At 39.9% G+C, this 19,673-nt stretch overlaps 1 protein-coding gene across 1 annotated transcript in view; it reads right to left on the minus strand.

The window, feature by feature from the left end:
• Window positions 1-10,156, minus strand: part of LEMD3 (LEM domain containing 3) — a 61,639-nt gene extending 51,483 nt beyond the window's left edge. The window contains exon 1 of the mRNA XM_032347144.1: window positions 8,571-10,156. Within this exon, the coding sequence (XP_032203035.1) occupies window positions 8,571-10,110 (1,540 nt within the window). The 5' untranslated portion in view covers window positions 10,111-10,156. The remainder of the gene's footprint in view (window positions 1-8,570) is intronic.
• Window positions 10,157-19,673: the final 9,517 nt, after the last annotated feature.

Genomic DNA, 19,673 nt, shown 5'->3' on the forward strand with positions numbered 1-19,673 from the left:
TAAAGTTATCAAACAATAATCGTCATGAACAATTTCCACAACTAGTATGAGGCTGCATTCCCAAATTAAATGGTAGCTATTTTTAGTGCAAAGTAAATGTAAGATTAAAATAAAGATTATTATAATTTTCATAAAGAAATCACTATTACTTGTTTACCACACTTATAGAAGGAGATTTCCAATACTTGAAGGTATACTTCATTTTTAAACTACTTAAAAACTAGATTAAATCTCTCTCTGCACTGATGTTACAAATCTCTTTGCAGTAAGGTTCCTTTTACTTATGTAAAATATTTTTCAGAGGTAAAGTTAACATAAAATAATTAATGAGCAGTAAGAGGCTAGTTTTAAAACTTTACAACTCTACTGAGGAATCATGAAAATATCTGATTTTTTAAAAGTACCCCCGAAATTACAGAACGGATCATTTCCACTGAAAGAAATATAAGCATAGAAAAAAACACGTATGAATGTTTTTTTTTAAGAAGCAAAAAATGGGAGAACAAACATACAAAAGATCTTTACATCTTAAAAATGGAACAATGGAAAAACATAAGTTTTAAAGTGGTATTGTAAAATCAGAAAACTACCAGTTTTAGACAGCAAATCTTTCCTTTTTGGGGGGGGGTCTTTCTCAGACTTTTTAAAATTTATTTTTTATTATTATTAACATATAATATATTGTTTCAGGGATACCGGTCTGTGATTCATCAGTCTCACATAATTCACATGCTCACAACACATACCCTCCCCAATGTCCATCACCCAGCCCTACCCATTCCTTCCCACCCCCTCCACTTCAGCAACCCTCAGTTTGTTTCATGAGAGTAAGAATCTCTTACGGCTTCTCTTCCAAAAATTAGAAAGAGTGTCACGCTTTATAGTTTTACATATTATTTATTATAATTTGCATTATATTAGAGCAGACTGGCCCACTCATGTATCAGTGAATTAATGAATTAATTTAAAACCTTATGTAAGGATAGTCTCACAGGATTCCTAACTGTTGCCTGAGTATAAATTTGTACCTCGTTGTCCTAAAGTTGTTAGATTTCATAGATTATTCCTGGCATTTCTAGGATTTCATGCATTAATCTGCTTCACCCACCCATTTATCTTTCATAATTTTCTGGATAACAATTATGGTAGAGAACATATACACAGTCCTCATGTACAAAATGCCTCAAGAAGGCTGAGTAACAATTAAAATTGTCCAACGCAGTGCCTGGCACATAATGCTATCTAGGGTTAGCTGCTGTTACTCTTATTACTTTGTGTCATGCATTGAGCCAAGTACTTTACATGTATCATTCCATTTAATTCTCACTTAGTTCTATTTTACAGATGAGGATAGTGAAGTTCACAGTGGTTCAGCAACTTGACTTAAATAGAAAAACAAGGGCCAATATTCAAACCCAGGTCTGCCTCCTCAATCCAAGCCCCAATATCTATGCCAATTTTCCTCAAACTAGGCTCCCTGGATATATCATGGGGAATTCACATGTTTTCGCTCTGATGACTTTTATTTTAAATTATACTAGAGATAATTTCCAAATGAAAGACATTTCCACAGAGTGTATTTTATTTAAACCATCAAACTGGGATATACAAACTTCTGGTGTTCCCAGGAATATTCTTCAAGTCCTAGAGTATTTTTTTCCTTACAGAATAGTCAACTTCGAAAAACTTTAAATATAACATTCAGCTTTCATTCCTCAAGAATGAGGGAAACAACTATTTTTCGAAATCCTTACGCCTACTTCATTATACACACCAAGTTTTGGACTAGCCACTTGTTCTAGTCTAATTACTTGGAAAAGAATATATTTTTTTAAAAAGCAACTATAGGGACACCTGGGTGGTTCATTTGGTTAAGCATCTGCCTTCAGCTCAGGTCATGATCCCAGAGTTCTGGGATCAAGCCCCACATCAGGCTCCCTGCTCAGTGGGAAGTCTGCCTCTCCCCCAGCTCATGCTCTCTCTCACTCTGTTCCTCTCTCTCAAATAAATAAAGTCTTTTAAAAAAAAAATCAACTTGATTATGCTAGTCCTCTGCTTAAAAACCTCCATGGATTCCCACTGTTCAACCTACGGAATTAAGTCCCAATTTGGAAACAGAGCTTCTGATCACTTGAGGCTGATCCAGTACACACTGAACTCACCCTTTTTTACAAAAGGGTGGCACTTATCACCTATTACCTGATATACTTCTTAACCATTTTTGTGACTATTATTAGTGGAGTGGAGGCTCCTGCAAGAATGAGATTTCTTTTGCATCCTTCCCAGTACTAAGTATTGTTAGGTACTGAGCAGGTAATCAATTAGTGAGTTGATGATGAGTTAATCAGTGCATGTAAAGTGAGTATCTGATATGCGATCATTTTCAACAAATATTTATGAAGGAATGAACTTGTACCAGGGATACTAATGTGACTTGGGTCTACTGAGCAACTCCCCTACGCCAGGCTAACACAAAAAACTTTACATACATGACCTCACATAATACTGAAAGCCACCCTGAGGCAGGTACTACCGTCCTCGTTTTTTTAATATCAGGGAACTGAGTATCTTCTAGTAAAGTCATGGACCGGGTGTAAGAGAGAAATGAGATTCAAACTCAGAGATGAATGTAAAGCCTGGGCCACTTACCAGTGTATTCAATTCCTCTGGAACTATTTCTTCAAGGAACTGTAATCGAACTGGCACCATGGACGGACCCCATTATAATACTTTATAATAAATGCTGTGAAGGATGTATAAGATCCTGAGCAGAGTTTGAATATACCCAAACTCCTGGTAAAGAGTATGTGGAGTCAGAGAAAATATCCAGAGGTGGATACACTTTTAAGAATGAACAGCAGTTCAGACAGGCAACCTTCCCAAAGAAGGGAATAATGTGCAAAGGCATAAAGGCATGAAATTTTATGATATATTCAGTGAACACCAAGCAGTAACCAGAAAACTCCAATTTATCCAGAGAGTAAGTGGTAAGACGAACTGTTAGGAAATGAAGCTAGAAAAAGCAGGCATAGTCAGAACATAAACAGTTTAGCCAAAGAATTTAGATTTTATCCAATGAGTAAGAGAAAGAGAGTGTATTACTGCATTTATGTTTTAGAAATATTGCTCTGGCACTGAAAATGGATTGAAGAGCTACAGCCCAGGAGGGACACCTGATAGAAGATTGCTAAGGCAGATCAGGCAAAAGACTAACTCGGAGCAATACTGATGGAGAGAAAAAGATTCAAAAGACCTAAGGAGATAGAACTACAGGACTTAGTAACCAACTGGATTGAGGTTTTAAATTTGGTAGGAGCATGAAGGGATGGAAGGGCTCTAGGTAAATTCAAAGTTCCTAGCTTGAGTCCTGGGTAGATGGAAGTGCTATTAACTAAAACAGGGAACAGAGCTGGGGAAACAAGGCGAAAGGAAAGCCAATGAGTACAGAGGATGGGTACTTCTGGAACACCCAGAAGAAACTGTCCAATAAACAAATAGCTAAGTCTAGAACTCAGAAGAGAACATTTAAGGCAAAAATATAAAATCAGGAGGTATTAGCCAGAAACTATACAAAAGGATAGAACCAAAGACAAGAAGAGTCCTAGAGACCACCAATATTTAAAACACAGACAGACATGAGTAAAACAAAACTGGGAGAGAGCAGTGATACAGAAGTCTGGAGAGTTCCAGGAAGAAGAGAGTTAATCACTGAATTGAATGGATCAAAGAGGCGCAGCTAAGAACTTCAATGCCTCTCTTACATTTGGCAATTGAGTAACTTGTGTCTTGAAGAAGAGGTTACAGAGGAATGGGTGGTAAAGCTAAACTAAATGGGTTGAGTGAATGGCAGAGGCAGAAAGAGATACCAGTCTTGGCTGAGAGTACAGTAACAGCTGGAGGAGAACATAGGGTTGAAGAACATTTTCAGGGTGGCAGAGATTTTAACATTTTTATAGAATGTTCTCATTCTTTCTAGGGACCGGGGAGAGTAAGATTTTTAACTTATGCCTTGTACTTAAACTTGGTGTATAGAAAATTACTCAACATACAAGGTAAAGTGAAAAAATTAGTCGCAGGATAGATATACTATAACATCACTTTGAAATAAAATTCTGACTCCTTTCTGTGGCTCTCAAGGCCTATAGGTCCTTTACGAACTGGCCCCCTGCCTACTTCTAACTTCATATACCGTTCTCCCTCATTCACTATATCCCAGCCACATTGGCCACTCTGTTCTGATGCTCCAACTTGCCAAGCCGGTTCTTGCCTAGAGAGTTTTGCACTGGCTGTTACTTCTGCCTGGAGTGCTTTTCTCCCTGTCAATGGCTAGTTCCTTCAAGACATTCAGGTTTCAGTCCAAACTTCACCTCCTTGGAGAGGCCTGCTCATCTGCAATATTCCATATTCTTTTTTTTTTTTTAATTTCTTTTCAGTGTAACAGTATTCATTGTTTTTGTACCACACCCAGTGCTCCATGCAATTCATGCCCTCTCTAATACCCACCACCTAGCTCCCCCAACCTCCCACCTCCCCCGCCCCTTCAAAACCCTCAGGTTGTTTTTCAGAGTCCAAAGTCTCTCATGGTTCACCTTTCCTTCCAATTTCCCTCAACTCCCTTCTCTCCATCTCCCCTTGTCCTCCATGCTATTTGTTATACTCCACAAATAAGTGAAACCATATGATAATTGACTCTCCCTGCTTGACTTATTTCACTCAGCATAATCTCTTCCAGTCCCGTCCATGTTGCTACAAAAGTTGGGTATTCATCCTTTCTGATGGAGGCGTAATACTCCATAGTGTATATGGACCACATCTTCCTTATCCATTTGTCTGCTGAAGGGCATCTTGGTTCTTTCCATAGTTTGGCGACCGTGCCCATTGCTGCTATAAACATTGGGGTACAGATGGCCCTTCTTTTCACTACATCTGTATCTTTGGGGTAAATACCCAGGAGTGCAATTGCAGGGTCATAGGGAAGTTCTATTTTTAATTTCTTGAGGAATCTCCACACTGTTTTCCAAAGTGGCTGCACCAACTTGCATTCCCACTAACAGTGGAAGAGGGTTCCCCTTTCTCCACATCCCCTCCAACACATGTTGTTTCCTGTCTTGCTAATTTTGGCCATTCTAACTGGTGTAAGGTGGTATCTCAATGTGGGTTTTAATTTGAATCTCCCTGATGGCTAGTGATGATAAACATTTTTTCATGTGTCTGATAGCCATTTGTATGTCTTCATTGGAGAAGTATCTTGTTCATATTTTCTTCTATCCCAGGCAAAGTTACTATCATTAATTGTGTTAGCAACTATCGCTCTCTCAAATCCTTATTTGTTTACTTGTCAATCTCCCCTTCCCTCTCCCCACCCCCCGAAATTTAAAATGGTGCTTGGCACAGAGTAGGTACTCTATTGTATGTATTTACATGAAAAGCATTAAGAAAGTTTTCAGAGGTATTATCTGAACTTATTTATACCAGGGGTGAATGGGAGACTAGAAGGTAGAGGTAGACAATACTTATTCATTTTTTGCTTCATAGATCTCTACCCAAAATTTCTACAAAAAGCATACCTTTCCTAATTGGAAAACAATTTTTATTTAATGACCACATAAACCCAAGACAGCCAATCTATTCTGCATCTCCATTTTCTCTTGTTGGGTTGTCATGACCTAATCTCACTGCAGGCTGATCCTTTAGTTGTTTTGGTAGGACAGTACAAAGTCAGACTCTTAAACCTTGGAGCTAGAGAGAACTTAGGGATCATCTACTCCAACCCCCTAGTTATACAGATTAGGAAGTAGAGACTCATAGAAATTTAACTAATAAAAGCAATTTAATTAATAAAACTAGGATATTGATAAAAAATTTTCAAAGACCAAATGATTAAGAACTATTTAAAAGGCAAATCTATTATACATTACACATAACTTAAATGACAACTAATAAAAGCTTACTAAAGCTTACTCTCATAAATAACCTACAATCTTCTGGTAAAATTATTACTCAAAGCAAAACTATTTCTTTAAGCACAGTATTTGACCAATGAACCCTATGGTTAAGCTCTGGTTAACCATTATACTATGACAAAGGATTCAGAATACATAAATATAGGGAGTGAAAGTTATTCACCGTTAGGTGTGCAGACTAACTGAATTAGCAGGCACGTCTTTCCACCAGAGTATTCAGTAAATCAAATATACAATACAGTTAAGGATTCATTACACTTGGATTCAAATTTCTGTATCAATGTCTACATTGTATTTTTAATGGAATTTAATAAAAATTAAATGCTGAATAAGAAATCCACTACTAAATATTTACAGAAATGACTTAAATATTTCTCTTAACATAGATACCATAGTTTACCAGGAATACAACGAATTTTATCTAAACTTTAAATAATACCACTTTATGGTTATTTAATAAGCTACCTCAAGTGATCCTTACAACAGCCCCATAGACAGCAGAAGTTATTACTCCTATTTAACATAGAAGAATGAGGTTTCAGAGGTTAAGGAACTAAGTCATTTGGACAAGTCCTAGGACCCAGATCCTCTACCTCTTAGCCACTGTTGTTTCCATCACCCAAACTACTTTACTTTTACCATGTATTAAAAAATACAAAAAACACAATTTCTTTCCTTCCACATTGGTAAAGGGGCTAGTAAAACCCTAGCAGTCCTATCCCTTTCTATTCCAACCAAAATTTTCGTACTTAAGAAAACAAAACTCACTCCTCTTAACAGTGAATTGAAAGATGTGACAGTCACCTTAATCGAGAATTGTACCCATCAGTAATAATAATGTCATTAATTTATGTGAAGTTTACTAGTTTAACTTCTAGTGTGACCTTATTTCTTGTTCTCCCAAATTATCTGAGACAGAACACAATGTATCACTCTTGCTCCCAGGGAGCAAGTTAAAGTGAGTGCTGGGTTTCAGGGCTTTTCTTACTCCTCTAATTAAGCAACAGAGTAATAAACTATTCTTTGATGATCTTAGAAATGGCTATACCCATTCTAATTCCTACTCTTTATGTAAATCTGCTAACTGCACATTCACTATTTTGGAACAAAACAAACAAAAGTAAGGCTGATTTTATAAACACAAATCATAATAAAATGACTTCATGCTGGGTGAAAGGGTAGGACGTTTCAGGGGGAGTGGAGAGAGGGCCCTAACACTAAGAAATTATATCTTCAGCAATCCATCACACACTACATCTACTTTCTCTCTTTCAATCTGTGTAGGCATCATTCTAATCGATATCAGCATCATTTCACTGATAAGGAAAGGCAGGCTCAAATTCTTGCTCACTCCCCCTTGCTCAAGATACTCTAACCACTCTAACCTATAGGAACGCTCCTGCTCGACTCAAGACCTTTCTTGCAATTTCTGCCCAGAGTGCTCTCCTGTCTCCCTACAATGCTGTCTCCTCCTGCTTCAGATCTTACCTCAAAGAGTAGCTACTCTCACTATCTCTCAAGCAGCATATACCAACTATTCCATCCTTATTTCCTTCACAGAACACAAAATGATCTGTACCTACCCTTGTGTTGTAGAACAGAAATACTCTTGATTTATCATCACTGCTGTACCCTACTTCTATCCTACAGCACAGATGATGATGCCAGCTTAATGAATGAATGAACACACCTCACCTGCCCACAGTGTTTTAGAGCAAGTAAATCCCAGGGCCTAAAAACTGGTATCAGGTAAATGGTAAACCCCTGCTCTGCCCTGCGCTGACCTACCACTACTTTTTCAGGGGTATGAGGCAAGATGCTTTGGCCTGGGCAGTATTTTTTTTTTTTTAATATTTTATTTATTCACTTGAGAAAGAGAAAGACCGAGCACAAGGAGAGGGAGACAGAGAAGAAGGGAGAGGCATAACCCCTGCTGAGCTAGGAACCCAACGAGTCCAGGGTTTGAGCCCAGAACCCTGAGATCAGGACCCATCAAGGACCCGAGCTAAAGGCAGACACTGAACCATGTGAGCCACCCAGGCGCCCCCTGGGCAATCAATTTTGAGCTGTGTCTTCCTACGTTCTATATTTGTTTAAAGAAAATATAGAAACTATAGAAAATACAGAACTACACAACTTAATATTCCAAAATATTTAACTGCAATTTCAAGAGCTCTTACATTGCCTTTTAGAATCACAACTCAATTAGAAAAAACATCTATGATGTCCCATAACAATCAAAATACTCCAATACTGTTAAGTAACCGCCATCTGCACACAGTTATTTAAGGCTAAAAGGAAAATTTAAGTCACACACATAAATGCATTTTACTAATAGACTTGTAATATTTTGCTCTTTTATATGATGTTTTGAATTCCTCAATGGATCATACAGAAAAATTTTAAAACCAGGCATGGGATTATCGCTCTAATAATGGTACTAATGTTCTTTCTTAAAGACGACACAAGTGCACCCGATCTGCTGCCATGTCGCTATTAAAACATGTTCTTGCAGACAGTCACCTGGTGTAAAATGCCCAGTGTGGTTACAACAAACCCCTAGCAATACCCCCTTTGTTTCCTTACCCCACAGGGTTCAATACTTACTGCTGAGCCCTCCATCCTCGGATACTCCTGTCCCTCTCATTCCTAGGTAAGTCAGTCCCAATATTAGGAAAAATAAGCAGGCAGCAGTTAAGAGAAACATCGACAAGTAGTGGGCACTGAAACCCCCTGCAGGGGACACCTCCTCCCGTTTAAATTGCTGGAGAAGTTCCTCCTCGGGTTCGGAAAGCTTCGGTTTGTTGTATGTGTTTTTCAGATAGGTGTGATTGGCGCCCGTATGATTGGAGTGATTGATCCTGAGTGAACTAGAGGCAGCCACCGACGCACCGGGAGGGAGACTGTTGGAAAAAATCCTGGGGGAGTCCGCACCGAAGGCCCCACTGCCGATATGATTATTGGTTTTAAGAAGGGAGCCTGTGGACGAATCCAAGGTTGAGTCCATGTCAGTCAGTGGCGGGGGCAGGAGAGGGGCCAGTTTCTTAGCGTTGACACGGTACCTAGGAATGGGGCTGGAGTCCAGGGGATCACACCCTCCTCCCTGCTCCGCCGCCGCCGCCGCCGCCGCCGCCGCCGACTCTTCGAGGTTTCGGCTCCTGTCTAGACTCCCCGCAGCCGCCGCCCTGTCATTCATCTGGATTCCTCCCCCTCCCTGAACTGAGGTCTCCAGCCGGCCGCCGGCAGATTTAGCAGTCAGCGAAGAGAGAGGCTTACTGTGGCTCCGCCTGGGCCGATGCCGGGAAAGGGAGTCGTCCTTTAATACCTGTCTGCTGGAGGCCACGTCGTCGTCCTCCTCTTCCTCCGAGTCCGAATAGTTCTCCCGGCAGCTGTAGGAGAGAAGCCGGCTGCCGTTCACGGTCCGGCTCGCCCACAGCGGCTCCTCGGCCTCTGGGTCCCTGTCCTCTCCGTCTTCCCCCTCCTCCTCCTCGTCCTCCACGGCTCCATCTCTCGCCGACGGGGTCTGCAGCTCCGCAGCCGCCGGCCGCCTGGCCCCCCACCACGAGTGGGGCTTCCTGCGTTCGGCCGAGTTGCTGTTAGTCACCTCGCTGGCGGCCAGGGGCGCCGACAGCGGTTTGAGCCCGCGGTACTGGAGCGAAGCCCGATCTTTCCTCCCACCGCCGCCGCCGGCCTGGTCCCGGGGACTGGCCTCCACGTCCGACTCGTCCGAGCTGAAGCCCAGCAGCACTTTGCTGCCAGCCGTGGGGGCGGCCGAGGTGCCCCCGGGCCCTCCCAGGGAGCTCTCCGGACCCGAGGCCGAGATTCGGCCCAGGCCCCCAGGAGTCCGCAAGTAGGAGAGATCGCCCGAGACTGGCCGGACCCCCAGCCCTGGGGCGGCCGCCGCCGGTCCCGCCGCCGCAACCGCGGCGGCTGCGGTGTTATTGTTATTACTGTTCCGCGTCTTGTTGCCGCGGCCCCCAGACCGGTGCTGCTGCTGCTCTTCCTCTCGAAGCTTCTTCAGCTTCTTGAGGTAGACCGGCCGGGTGCTCTCCGTCACTGGGCCAGGAGACAGGCCGTAACGGCGGAGCTGAGAGAAAAGCTCCTCATCCGAGAGCTGCTGAGGAGCCGAAGCCGCTGCCGCCGCCATTTTCTCTCCAGGGTGTTTTACAAGCTCCGCGCTACCGGAAGTGACGCGCCGCCCTAGACCCTGAACTAGACCGGGCTGCGTCGCCCTCCCAGCGCCACGGGCGCCTCGGCCAATGGGAGGCGCGGGAGGAGCTCACCTGAGCGGGAAAAGGCCACCTGAGCGGCGCGCGGCTCCCCAGGCTGAGAGTTTTTTTACTCTCTCACCTTAGGAGCGTCAGCGCACTCTCTACCTCCTTTCGGTTGCCTTCTCCCGCTTTCTCTGTCCTGCCCTTCCAAGTGCCTTTCCCTCGAGCTGCCTCTTCCTAAACCACACCTTGACCTCTTCTCTGGTTCCTGCCACCAGACAGTAATAATTGAAAGGAAATCTGCCTTGAAGTTCAAGGCATTAGATTTCTTGCCATCCAGTTCCCGAACCTAGAAAGATTAAAAGAAATCCTCCTGGCCAGACTAGGTTAGCAATTTCCTTGAGTTCTGATTTCTTTTCACTTCGTCTTTTCCGCTTGACTTACAAAAGAAAAAAAAATTAAAAAGTGAGTTTCTCTCGTTGCTCTTTTTGAGGAGCCTCTCCTCTATTAGAAAGAAAGGAGAGAGTAAACCAGTCCCAGTACAATTTTCTTCCAGAGTAATGGTTATTCGTTCTTTAGTTGGTTGTATCATTTTTTCCCCTTTTAAAATCTCATAACCTTGATAGATGGTCATTTTTGTAACTGAATGCATTTATCATTTGCGTCACTGTGTGACTGAAAAAAAGACAATACTCCATCTCATTTCCCTCTTAGTACCTTTCCAACCTGTAGTTATTAATTGTTAATAATTTTTTATTTTTATTATTTAATTATTTCTTACTTATTTAAACTGTAAGCTCCATGAGCAGAGAAACCTTGCTTCTAATATTAGCAACTTTATTCCTGTGGTACTTCATACTGGAAGTTCGATAAACATTTGTTGAACTAGTTAATGAATTGCAAAGCTAGGATAGTGTGAGATGGTTGTTCTGACATGGGAATAGTGCCAAATGAGGAGAAGAAATCTGAACAGAAAATCAAAAACCAGAAACATTAAGATCTGGGTACACCACCTCATTTAACCAGTAGGTAATGAATACCAGCGAGGTGAAGTTTGCCCAATTTGATAATGATCACTTCTCTTTTCCTCAAAAGCTGGCAAAGCTGACATTTCTAGAGTACTTAATCCCTAGCACTTAACCTGGTAGCACCTAGCACACTACAGTAATTTTTCATCGAATGAGTTATTTTACCTTATTGCATTGTACACATCTGAACGGAAAGATATGTTAGTCAAAAGCACAGATACAGGGGCACCTGGGTGGCTCAGTGGGTTAAAGCCTCTGCTTTCGGCTCAGGTCATGATCCCATGGTCCTGGGATCGAGCTCCACATCGGGCTCTCTGCTCAGCAGGGAGCCTGCTTCCTCCTCTCTCTCTGCCTCTCTGCCTACTTGTGATCTCTATCTGTCAAGTAAATAAATAAAATCTTAAAAAAAAAAAAGCACAGATACAAACTTTTCAACATTTTGATTCCAACAGCAGAGTAACCCTCAGTAACCTGAATTTTTTACCTCTCTTAGCAAAATCTGACTATCTCCTCAAAAAAACACATTTATATGGAGGGACACTTCCTTGTCCTTCATAAGGAGACTTTAAAATTTAGAAACATAAATGATTATTAAGCACTTTTAAGAGTGTTAGCCACAGTAAATTTTATTCACTATGATAATAATGACCCAGAATTTATTGCCATAATTGTCTGGGTGAGAAGTCAAAGGATTACAAATGTTCCAGACCTGGGTCTCAGTATAGCAGAGCAGTTAATCGGTGAGCTTTGGAGGTAAACAAAGCTGAATATGGACCCAGCCCTGTCTCTTGCTTTGATACCTAGTTCAATATTTGTTCCATACTCTACTGGCTCTTCAGATAGGAATCATAGGAGCCTGTTGGTTTGGCCTCTGATTTTCATAAACCTTTAAATATCCTCCTATTAGGATTTTCAGAATATTTGTATTTCTACCTGTGACTTTGGGCAAGTTATTTACGTTTTCTGAGCCTTAATAGCTGTATAAACAAAAGAGGGATGATAGACATTCTTCAGAAGGCTGTTTTAAGGATTCAATGAGAATATGTCTGCATAATGCTTAACACCACACCTAAGCATACCATGTGTACTGAGTAAATGTTAGCCAAGCATTGTGCACGTTTGGTAGTGTGGCTCCTGAGAACACCATGTAACTAATTAAAGAAAATGCCACCGCACAGACAAACAGAAATGGCAAAACTTTGCCCAAGACATCTAATAATCACATTTAATAGTTAGTGAAGATGAAGGGCTTTGGTAACTATAGTTTTTGGTCATTTCAACCCCTGGAGGCAGCAACGAGGCTTGGAAGAACTAGGAACCAAACTTTGTAAGTCTAAGTTTTATGACTTAGGGCAAATCTTAGGCTCTCAGAACCTCAGTTTACTCTTTTCTAAAATGTTGCTAGTATTGTCTGCCCTCATTGGTCCACAATTAACATTCAACAAGTATTGGTTGAGAATGATGAATTAATACTCTGTGTGAAGTTGTTTACACGTTAGCTATTACAAGCCAGATAGTCATAGCAATGAAAACTACGTCTCGTATCAACTCCACATATACATGGTTTCATGTAGTCTACCAGAAACCTGTTCTCCCTGGAGATACCGAGGACACGATTTTTTTGCATGAAGCTATTTGAGGTAATGATTACCCTTTGTTTGGGTATCTGAGTAGATTCATACTTTCTCAAGACAACTTTTACTACCTCAGCGTTGTCACTACTCACTTCCAATTCTCCTCCTCTACAAGGGGATCTTCCTCCTGCTTCCAGGTTGATTAACTTTGGAAGCACAAAACTATAAATTGGCAAACTGCATGCACATACTTTACAGGGAATGCAACCTCAAACTAACTCTTGATCCATAACTTCTAAAAATCTAACTAAGGGAAATATTTATGATGGATTGCAGAAGGATAGCAGGTCCATTTCTTCTTCTAGATGTTTTTTATTTTATCTCTGACTTATGCCATCTTAATTTTATCTCTGCCACTCATCAGAGACAATTGTAGCGAGAGCTGGATTACTAACACTTATACTCCCCCTGCTTCCAGTAAAAATGCCCTTACCATGTTCCCTTTCATAATCATGACATCAACTGATCTTGAAGACCCTCTAAAGAAAGTGAAACCTGACCCTATATTCAAATAAAGATATTGCTGAGGGTTTGTTTCCTTAAAGAATGTCCTTTGTGGCCTTATTATTAGAAATAGTTACACTTTTTTCATTTATTCTTGCTCTGGCAACTCATTTATTTTTGCTTTGATTTTGTTTTATTTTTTATTGAGGTAAAATTCACATAAAATTAACCATTTAAAGGTATATAATTAGGGATACCTGACTGGCTCAGTCTGTAGAGCATACAGCTCTTAATCTCAGAGTTGTAAATTCTAGTCCCATGTTGGGTGCAGAGGTTACTTAAAAATAAAATCTATGGGTCACCTGAGTGGTTCAGTGGGTTAAAGCCTCTGCCTTTGGCTCAGGTCATGATCCCAGGGTCCTGGGATTGAGCCCCACATTGGGCTCTCTGCTCTGCAGGGAGCCTGCTTCCTCTTCTCTCTCTCTGCCTGCCTCTCTGCCCACTTGTGATCTCTGTCAAATAAACAAATAAAATCTCAATAAATAAATAAATAAATAAAATCTTTAAAAAAATAAATAGGGGCGCTTTGGTGGCTCAGTTGGTTAAGCATCTGCCTTTGGCTCAGGTCTAGGATCAAGCCCCTCATCAGGCTCCCTGCTCAGTGTGGAGTCTGCTTCTCCCCTCCCTCTGCTCCTCACCCCTGCTCGCTCTCTCTCACTCTTTCTCTCTCTCTCTCAAATAAGTAAATAAAAAATCTTTTTAAAAAAACTTTTAAAAAATAAACTAAAAGTACATAATTAGTGGTGCTTAGTACATTTACAATGTGTTACAAATGTCTAAAACTTTTCCATCACTCCCAAAGAAAATCTTATACCCATCAAGCAGGCATTTCCTGTTTCTCCCTCTCTCCAGGCCTGGCAACCACTAATCTACTTTCTGTCTCTATGGATTTAACTATTCTGGATGTTTCATATAAACAGAATCATAGGACATGTGACCTTTTGTGTCTGATCCCTTGCACTTAGCATAATGTTTTCATTCCAGGATATACCATGGATCAGTACCTCATTTCTTTTTATGGCTGAATAATATTTCATTGCATGGATATATCACATTTTATTTATCTATCCATCTGTTGATAGACATTTTGGTTGTTTCCACCTTTTGGTTTTTGTGAACAATTCTGCTGTGAGCACTGGTATACAGGTATCTGTTTGAATACTTGTTTTCTTTTTTTTTTTTTTTGGATACATACCTAGGAATTTCAGATCAGATGGTAATTCAATGTTTAATTTTCTGAGGAGCCACAAAACTACTAATCTGCGTTTCACCTCGTGGATGAACACTCTTGTTTGGTGACTAGCCATGTTTTTCTCTTTGGGAAAAAAAAGAAAGGAAAATTCAGACTCAGGTCTGTGGATCAGTCATAGCAATTGTTTGGGGCTCCATTGCTTCTATTTTACAAATTAATTCTGTTGCTGACTGCATTTACATTTCCTAACTTTATATTTATGTGCCTCATTTTTTAAATGATTTTAATTTTATTTTCTCTTCCTAATGTGATCTTCATTGTTAACTGCCTTTTAATTATTTGGGGGATACCATAAACTCCTCTGACAGTCCGGGGGTAGGTTTTATTGGTTTTTATCTTCTACAGATAAAGAAATTCAGGTTAAAAAAGTTACTTGATTCCAGTCCCAAAGAGTCAGATGGAAAATTGAAACTGGTAACTTCAGAATCCAAACTCCATGTTCTTTCCACTACAACAAGCCACCTCTTGAAGACCTTTTTTAAATCATACAGTAGTATATATATAAATAAACTTCATTGCCTCTTTTCTTACTCACTCTAAAGAGGAAGTCTGTAATGGGGTGAGGAAGAGGACAAAAGCTTTTATAATTAACCTATTTTTTAGCTTTGTTGCCACATGCAGCAACTAGAAAGAAAACTCAGAAATAAAAAACTGATTATATCACTTAGCTTTTTAGCAGATCAAAGAAGTAACACAATATTATAGTGATGTTATCACTTAACTTCTCTTAAAGTGCCTCAAGGATGTGTTCACAAGTTTTGATCTACAAAGTTCCTGATGTTTATTTTTCTTTTTAATTGCTTAACTTTTATTCAACACTGACACTGCTTCTAAGAAGGACGCCAGAATAAACAGGCTGAAAATACAACATGGTATTGAGAAATGTTGGACAAAGTCCTTATCCTATGTTACTGTGAGAATTAGCCAAGAAAATTATGTAGCAAGAGCATCTATTTTATTTTTCTGTATATAACTCAAACAGATGAAGAATGGGCATATGATCTGAGTCAACAACATATGTGTGATTGGTAATTACATTCTACCCTAAGCAAGAAGATGAATTTCTAAGTCCTGTCCTAGAAGTCATGGAGAGCATTTCACATTAACACATGATGGACAAGCATCTCACAGTTAGGAGATTTGAGTTTTATTCCCAGTTCTGCAATTCATCAACTGTAGTAAGAGTTTACATTTTTATATTGCCTCATAGTCCACAGAAATTTTTCATTATCTCATTTGATCTTTACACCAGCCTTAATAAGCAAGCATTATTATCTTTGTTCTGTGAATGAGAAAATTAAGGCTCAAGAAAGTCTGATCATTTTTTTCTTCCTGAAAGCTAATAAGGACTGAAATCCAAAATCACTCCTAGGTTGTCCGGCCCTAAGTTCACTGTTCTTCCTAGCCCACCATGGTGCCTCACTAATAGAAGATTCTACTGCACAGAATGAGTCATTTAACCTTTTCTCTTCTAGTGTCTTCCTCTCTAAAATGAGGAAATAAGAATGCTTGACCATTAAGATCTCTTACAAACCCGAAACTTCTTAAAAGCATTTTCTTATAGGATATATTTTTGTACCTTTTATAGAGTTATTTATATACTTGCCTTATTTTCCCCTCTATGTTCTTGGAGATAAGGATCTGTGTCTGATTGAAATGTATACCCTCCCAACTCCTAGCTTGATCCTGAATGTGTCAAATGATAGTCAAGTAATGCCACATGTCACAAGATGGCATTAGGAAGATTTCAGGGTAATACACAAAGAAGAAGTACATTAGGGATAAAACTCCTGTAGGATTACTTAGAATAAGAGAGAAACAGTATGAAGTTTAAGCAATATACCTGCAAAGAGGCTCGTGGGCCAGCCTTCTAGATTTGGTTTCCTTAAGCAGCAAAAGTCACTTTAACACCAATTTTTTTCCTGTCCCACATCATAGGAGTAATGGATCTGAACACAGAGAACCAAGAGATCTGAACATATCCAGTTTATGGTTACCCATTCTTTTCAAAAACAACTCTTTCTTCAATGTTGTTTTATTTGTTAAAAGATAACTTTGTATGAAACAGGAATAGAGAATCATCAGGTTTGTTCAACAGACTTTGGTTCATGTGTCCTTTGATGTTTCTTATCTGTTCTTTCCAGAAGGTTAAGCATGGACAGAGGGGAGAGAAGGGGGAGAGTGCTACTATAGTGTTTGTTGCTGGGATAGAAAGCTTCCTCTTCCATCACTCATGGCCAAGACTCGCTCCTGACCTCTGCTGCTTGCCTCTAATTGAGAACGTTTTCTGTCTATCCACACAAGAGGAACGTTTCTGAGTGGTGTGTGTTCTTTCATTGTTCTTCTGGCCCCTGAAGCATAGGTATCCAACGAGCAGCAATGTCATTGGGTTCCCTCCCTGCTACAAAGTCTAAAACTTCTCTCCAAGCAAAGCTGGGGCCATCTTAGGCTTACCTCATTTGTTCCCCTTTTCTCAGTGATCTCTGTCCTTCATTGCCCGATGTCTGGTGGCTTGGAACTGTTGTTTCTATTTTCAGTTGTTTCATGCTAGAGGATAAATCTAATCCCTGTTGCTCCATTTTGAGGAAAAGAATAAATCCCGTACATGAGGATGTAATATACTAAACTCTCTACATTTTCCCCATCTTTGAAACTTCCAAAATAAAAAGTCTTTTTCTTTTTTTTTAAAAAAGTGAAGAACTGATGTTTGGTAGCACAGAAGGTTTTTGAAGGATAGCAGTATTGTGTAACGGGAGTTTTATTCAGTTGAATTATCCATAAGATGCAAAGAGTCTCTCTTTTGGGACCCTAAACATTTTTCTCTAAAATCTACATTACTGATTTTTTTACTTCAGCATACAAAAAGTTAGAGTAATATGAATTTCTCTGCCCACACTACCCCTTTGGGTATCTGCCATTTTACCCTCTAAATTTGGTATTTCTCATTCTTGGACATCATCTCTTTCCTTTCTCTCTCTCTTTGCCTCTCCCCACTCCCACATATATATATGTGTGTGTGTGTATGTACATATATATATATATATATATACATATTGTATTTGTGTGTATGTGTATATGTATACATGTATATGTGTTCATATATATATACATACACATATATGTGTGTGTATATATATACATACACATATATGTGTATTTGTATCTCACACAATTTATATAAAATGTGTATATCTGAGCATTTTATTTTTGATGCCATTTATATATGTGTGTGTCTATGTATATATATATATATATATATATTCTTCTGCAATTTAAATCTTTGCCCACTTTATTTGTAAGATTCAGACACATGTAACTAGTTCAATCATTTTCACAGTATCAAATCAGTTAATGGTGTGTTTACTTTTTACCTGCTCATGTATCTTTTGTCAGTCTCTGATTAAAACTACAGGGCTTATTTATTCATTTGTTCAACAAATATTTATTGGGTGCTTATTGTGGGCTAAACATTGTTCTAGGTGATGGAGATACTACAATTAACAAAAGTGACATCATAGACCTTACTTTAAAAGACTGACATTAAACAAATAACATGTGATATGTCAGGTGGTGATAGGTGCGAAGAAGAAAAACAAAGCAAGGTAAAATGGGATACAGAGTAAAGATGACAGGTGGGTGGTACTATTTTATAGGGGTGGTTAGGAAGACCTTTCTGAGAAAGTGATTCAAGGAGGCATCTGAAAAGAATGGCAAGGGCAAAAACCTGGAGTGGGAATGTGCAAGGTTGGATCATGTTTGGAAAAGAAAGGAGGCCAGAATTAGCTGGTGTAAGGTGGGCGGATGAGGTGTGAGCAGTAGGACATGAAATCAGATCCGTGGAGAGGAGGAGTGCAGATCTTGTAGGGCCTTTTAGGCCATGGTAAGGCTTTTGGATTTCACTCTGAGTGAGATGAGAGGTCACTGTAGGGTTCTGGGAAAGGAACAACATGATCTAATTTACTTTTTAAAAAATTCTTTATTTAAATTCAGTGTAGTTTACATATGCTATATTACTAGTTTCAGGGGTAGAACTTAGTGATTCATCAGTCGCTTACAACACCCAGTGCTTGTTACATCAAGTGCCCTCTGATCTAATTTACTTTTAAGACCACTTACACAGAATGGCTTTTAGAAGGAGAGTGGGGAAAGGGAAGAGACAAATTAGGAGGCTATTGCAAAATCCAGGTGAAAAAGATTACAGTTTGCAACTGGGTGGTAGTGGGAAGAAGTGTGAAGCACTTGGATTCTGAATATATTTAAAAGATAGCACTAATGGGGTGCCTGGGTAGCTCAGTCAGTTGAGCCTCCGACTCTTTATTTCAACTCAGGTCATGATGTCAGGGTCATGAGACAAGCCCTGTGTCAGGTTCCTCACTGAGTGTGGAGCCTACTTGGGATTCTCTCTCACACTCTCTCTGTCACTCTCACCTTCTGTCCCCCCCCCACCCCCCGCTCACACATGGCCTCTCTCTCTGTAAAATTAATGGATGTTGGGTATGAGAGAAAGAAGTCAGGAATGACTCCAAGATTTGGGATTTGACTATCCAGAAGAAAGAAGTTGGTATTTACTGAGTGGTAGAAGTCTGGAAATACAGTAAGTTTTGGGATACATTCAAGAGATTCATTTGGTTTTGTTATGTTTGGGACTTCCAAGTAAATGAGTCTTGTAAGCAGATGTACACACAAGTCTGGAGTTCAAGGGGGAAAGAAAGCTCTGAGCTAAATTTATAAACGTGAATGTCAGCAGCAGATAGGCGAAATTTAAAGCCACGGCAATTAGCAGGATAGAAAAGAGAAAAAATATAAGAACTGAGCCCCGAAGTACTCAAATTTAGGGAAAGAGAAGATAACGAGGAACCGGCAAAGATAACTGAAAACAAGCTGGTGGTGGAAAACTGGAGAACAGAAAGAGTGGTGTCTTGGAAGCTACCAAGCCAAATTTCAGAAGATTCTCCTCATAGATTCTCCCTACAGATTAAGTACTCTTCCCATGAAGGCCTAAGGCCGATTATTCCCATGAATTTAGGGAATTGAAATATATGTCTATAACTTAAAAATAGTAATCTTTAAAGTTCAATTAC

The sequence above is a fragment of the Mustela erminea genome, chromosome 6 (genome assembly GCF_009829155.1).
Source record: "Mustela erminea isolate mMusErm1 chromosome 6, mMusErm1.Pri, whole genome shotgun sequence".
Classification (NCBI taxonomy): Eukaryota; Metazoa; Chordata; class Mammalia; order Carnivora; family Mustelidae; genus Mustela; species Mustela erminea.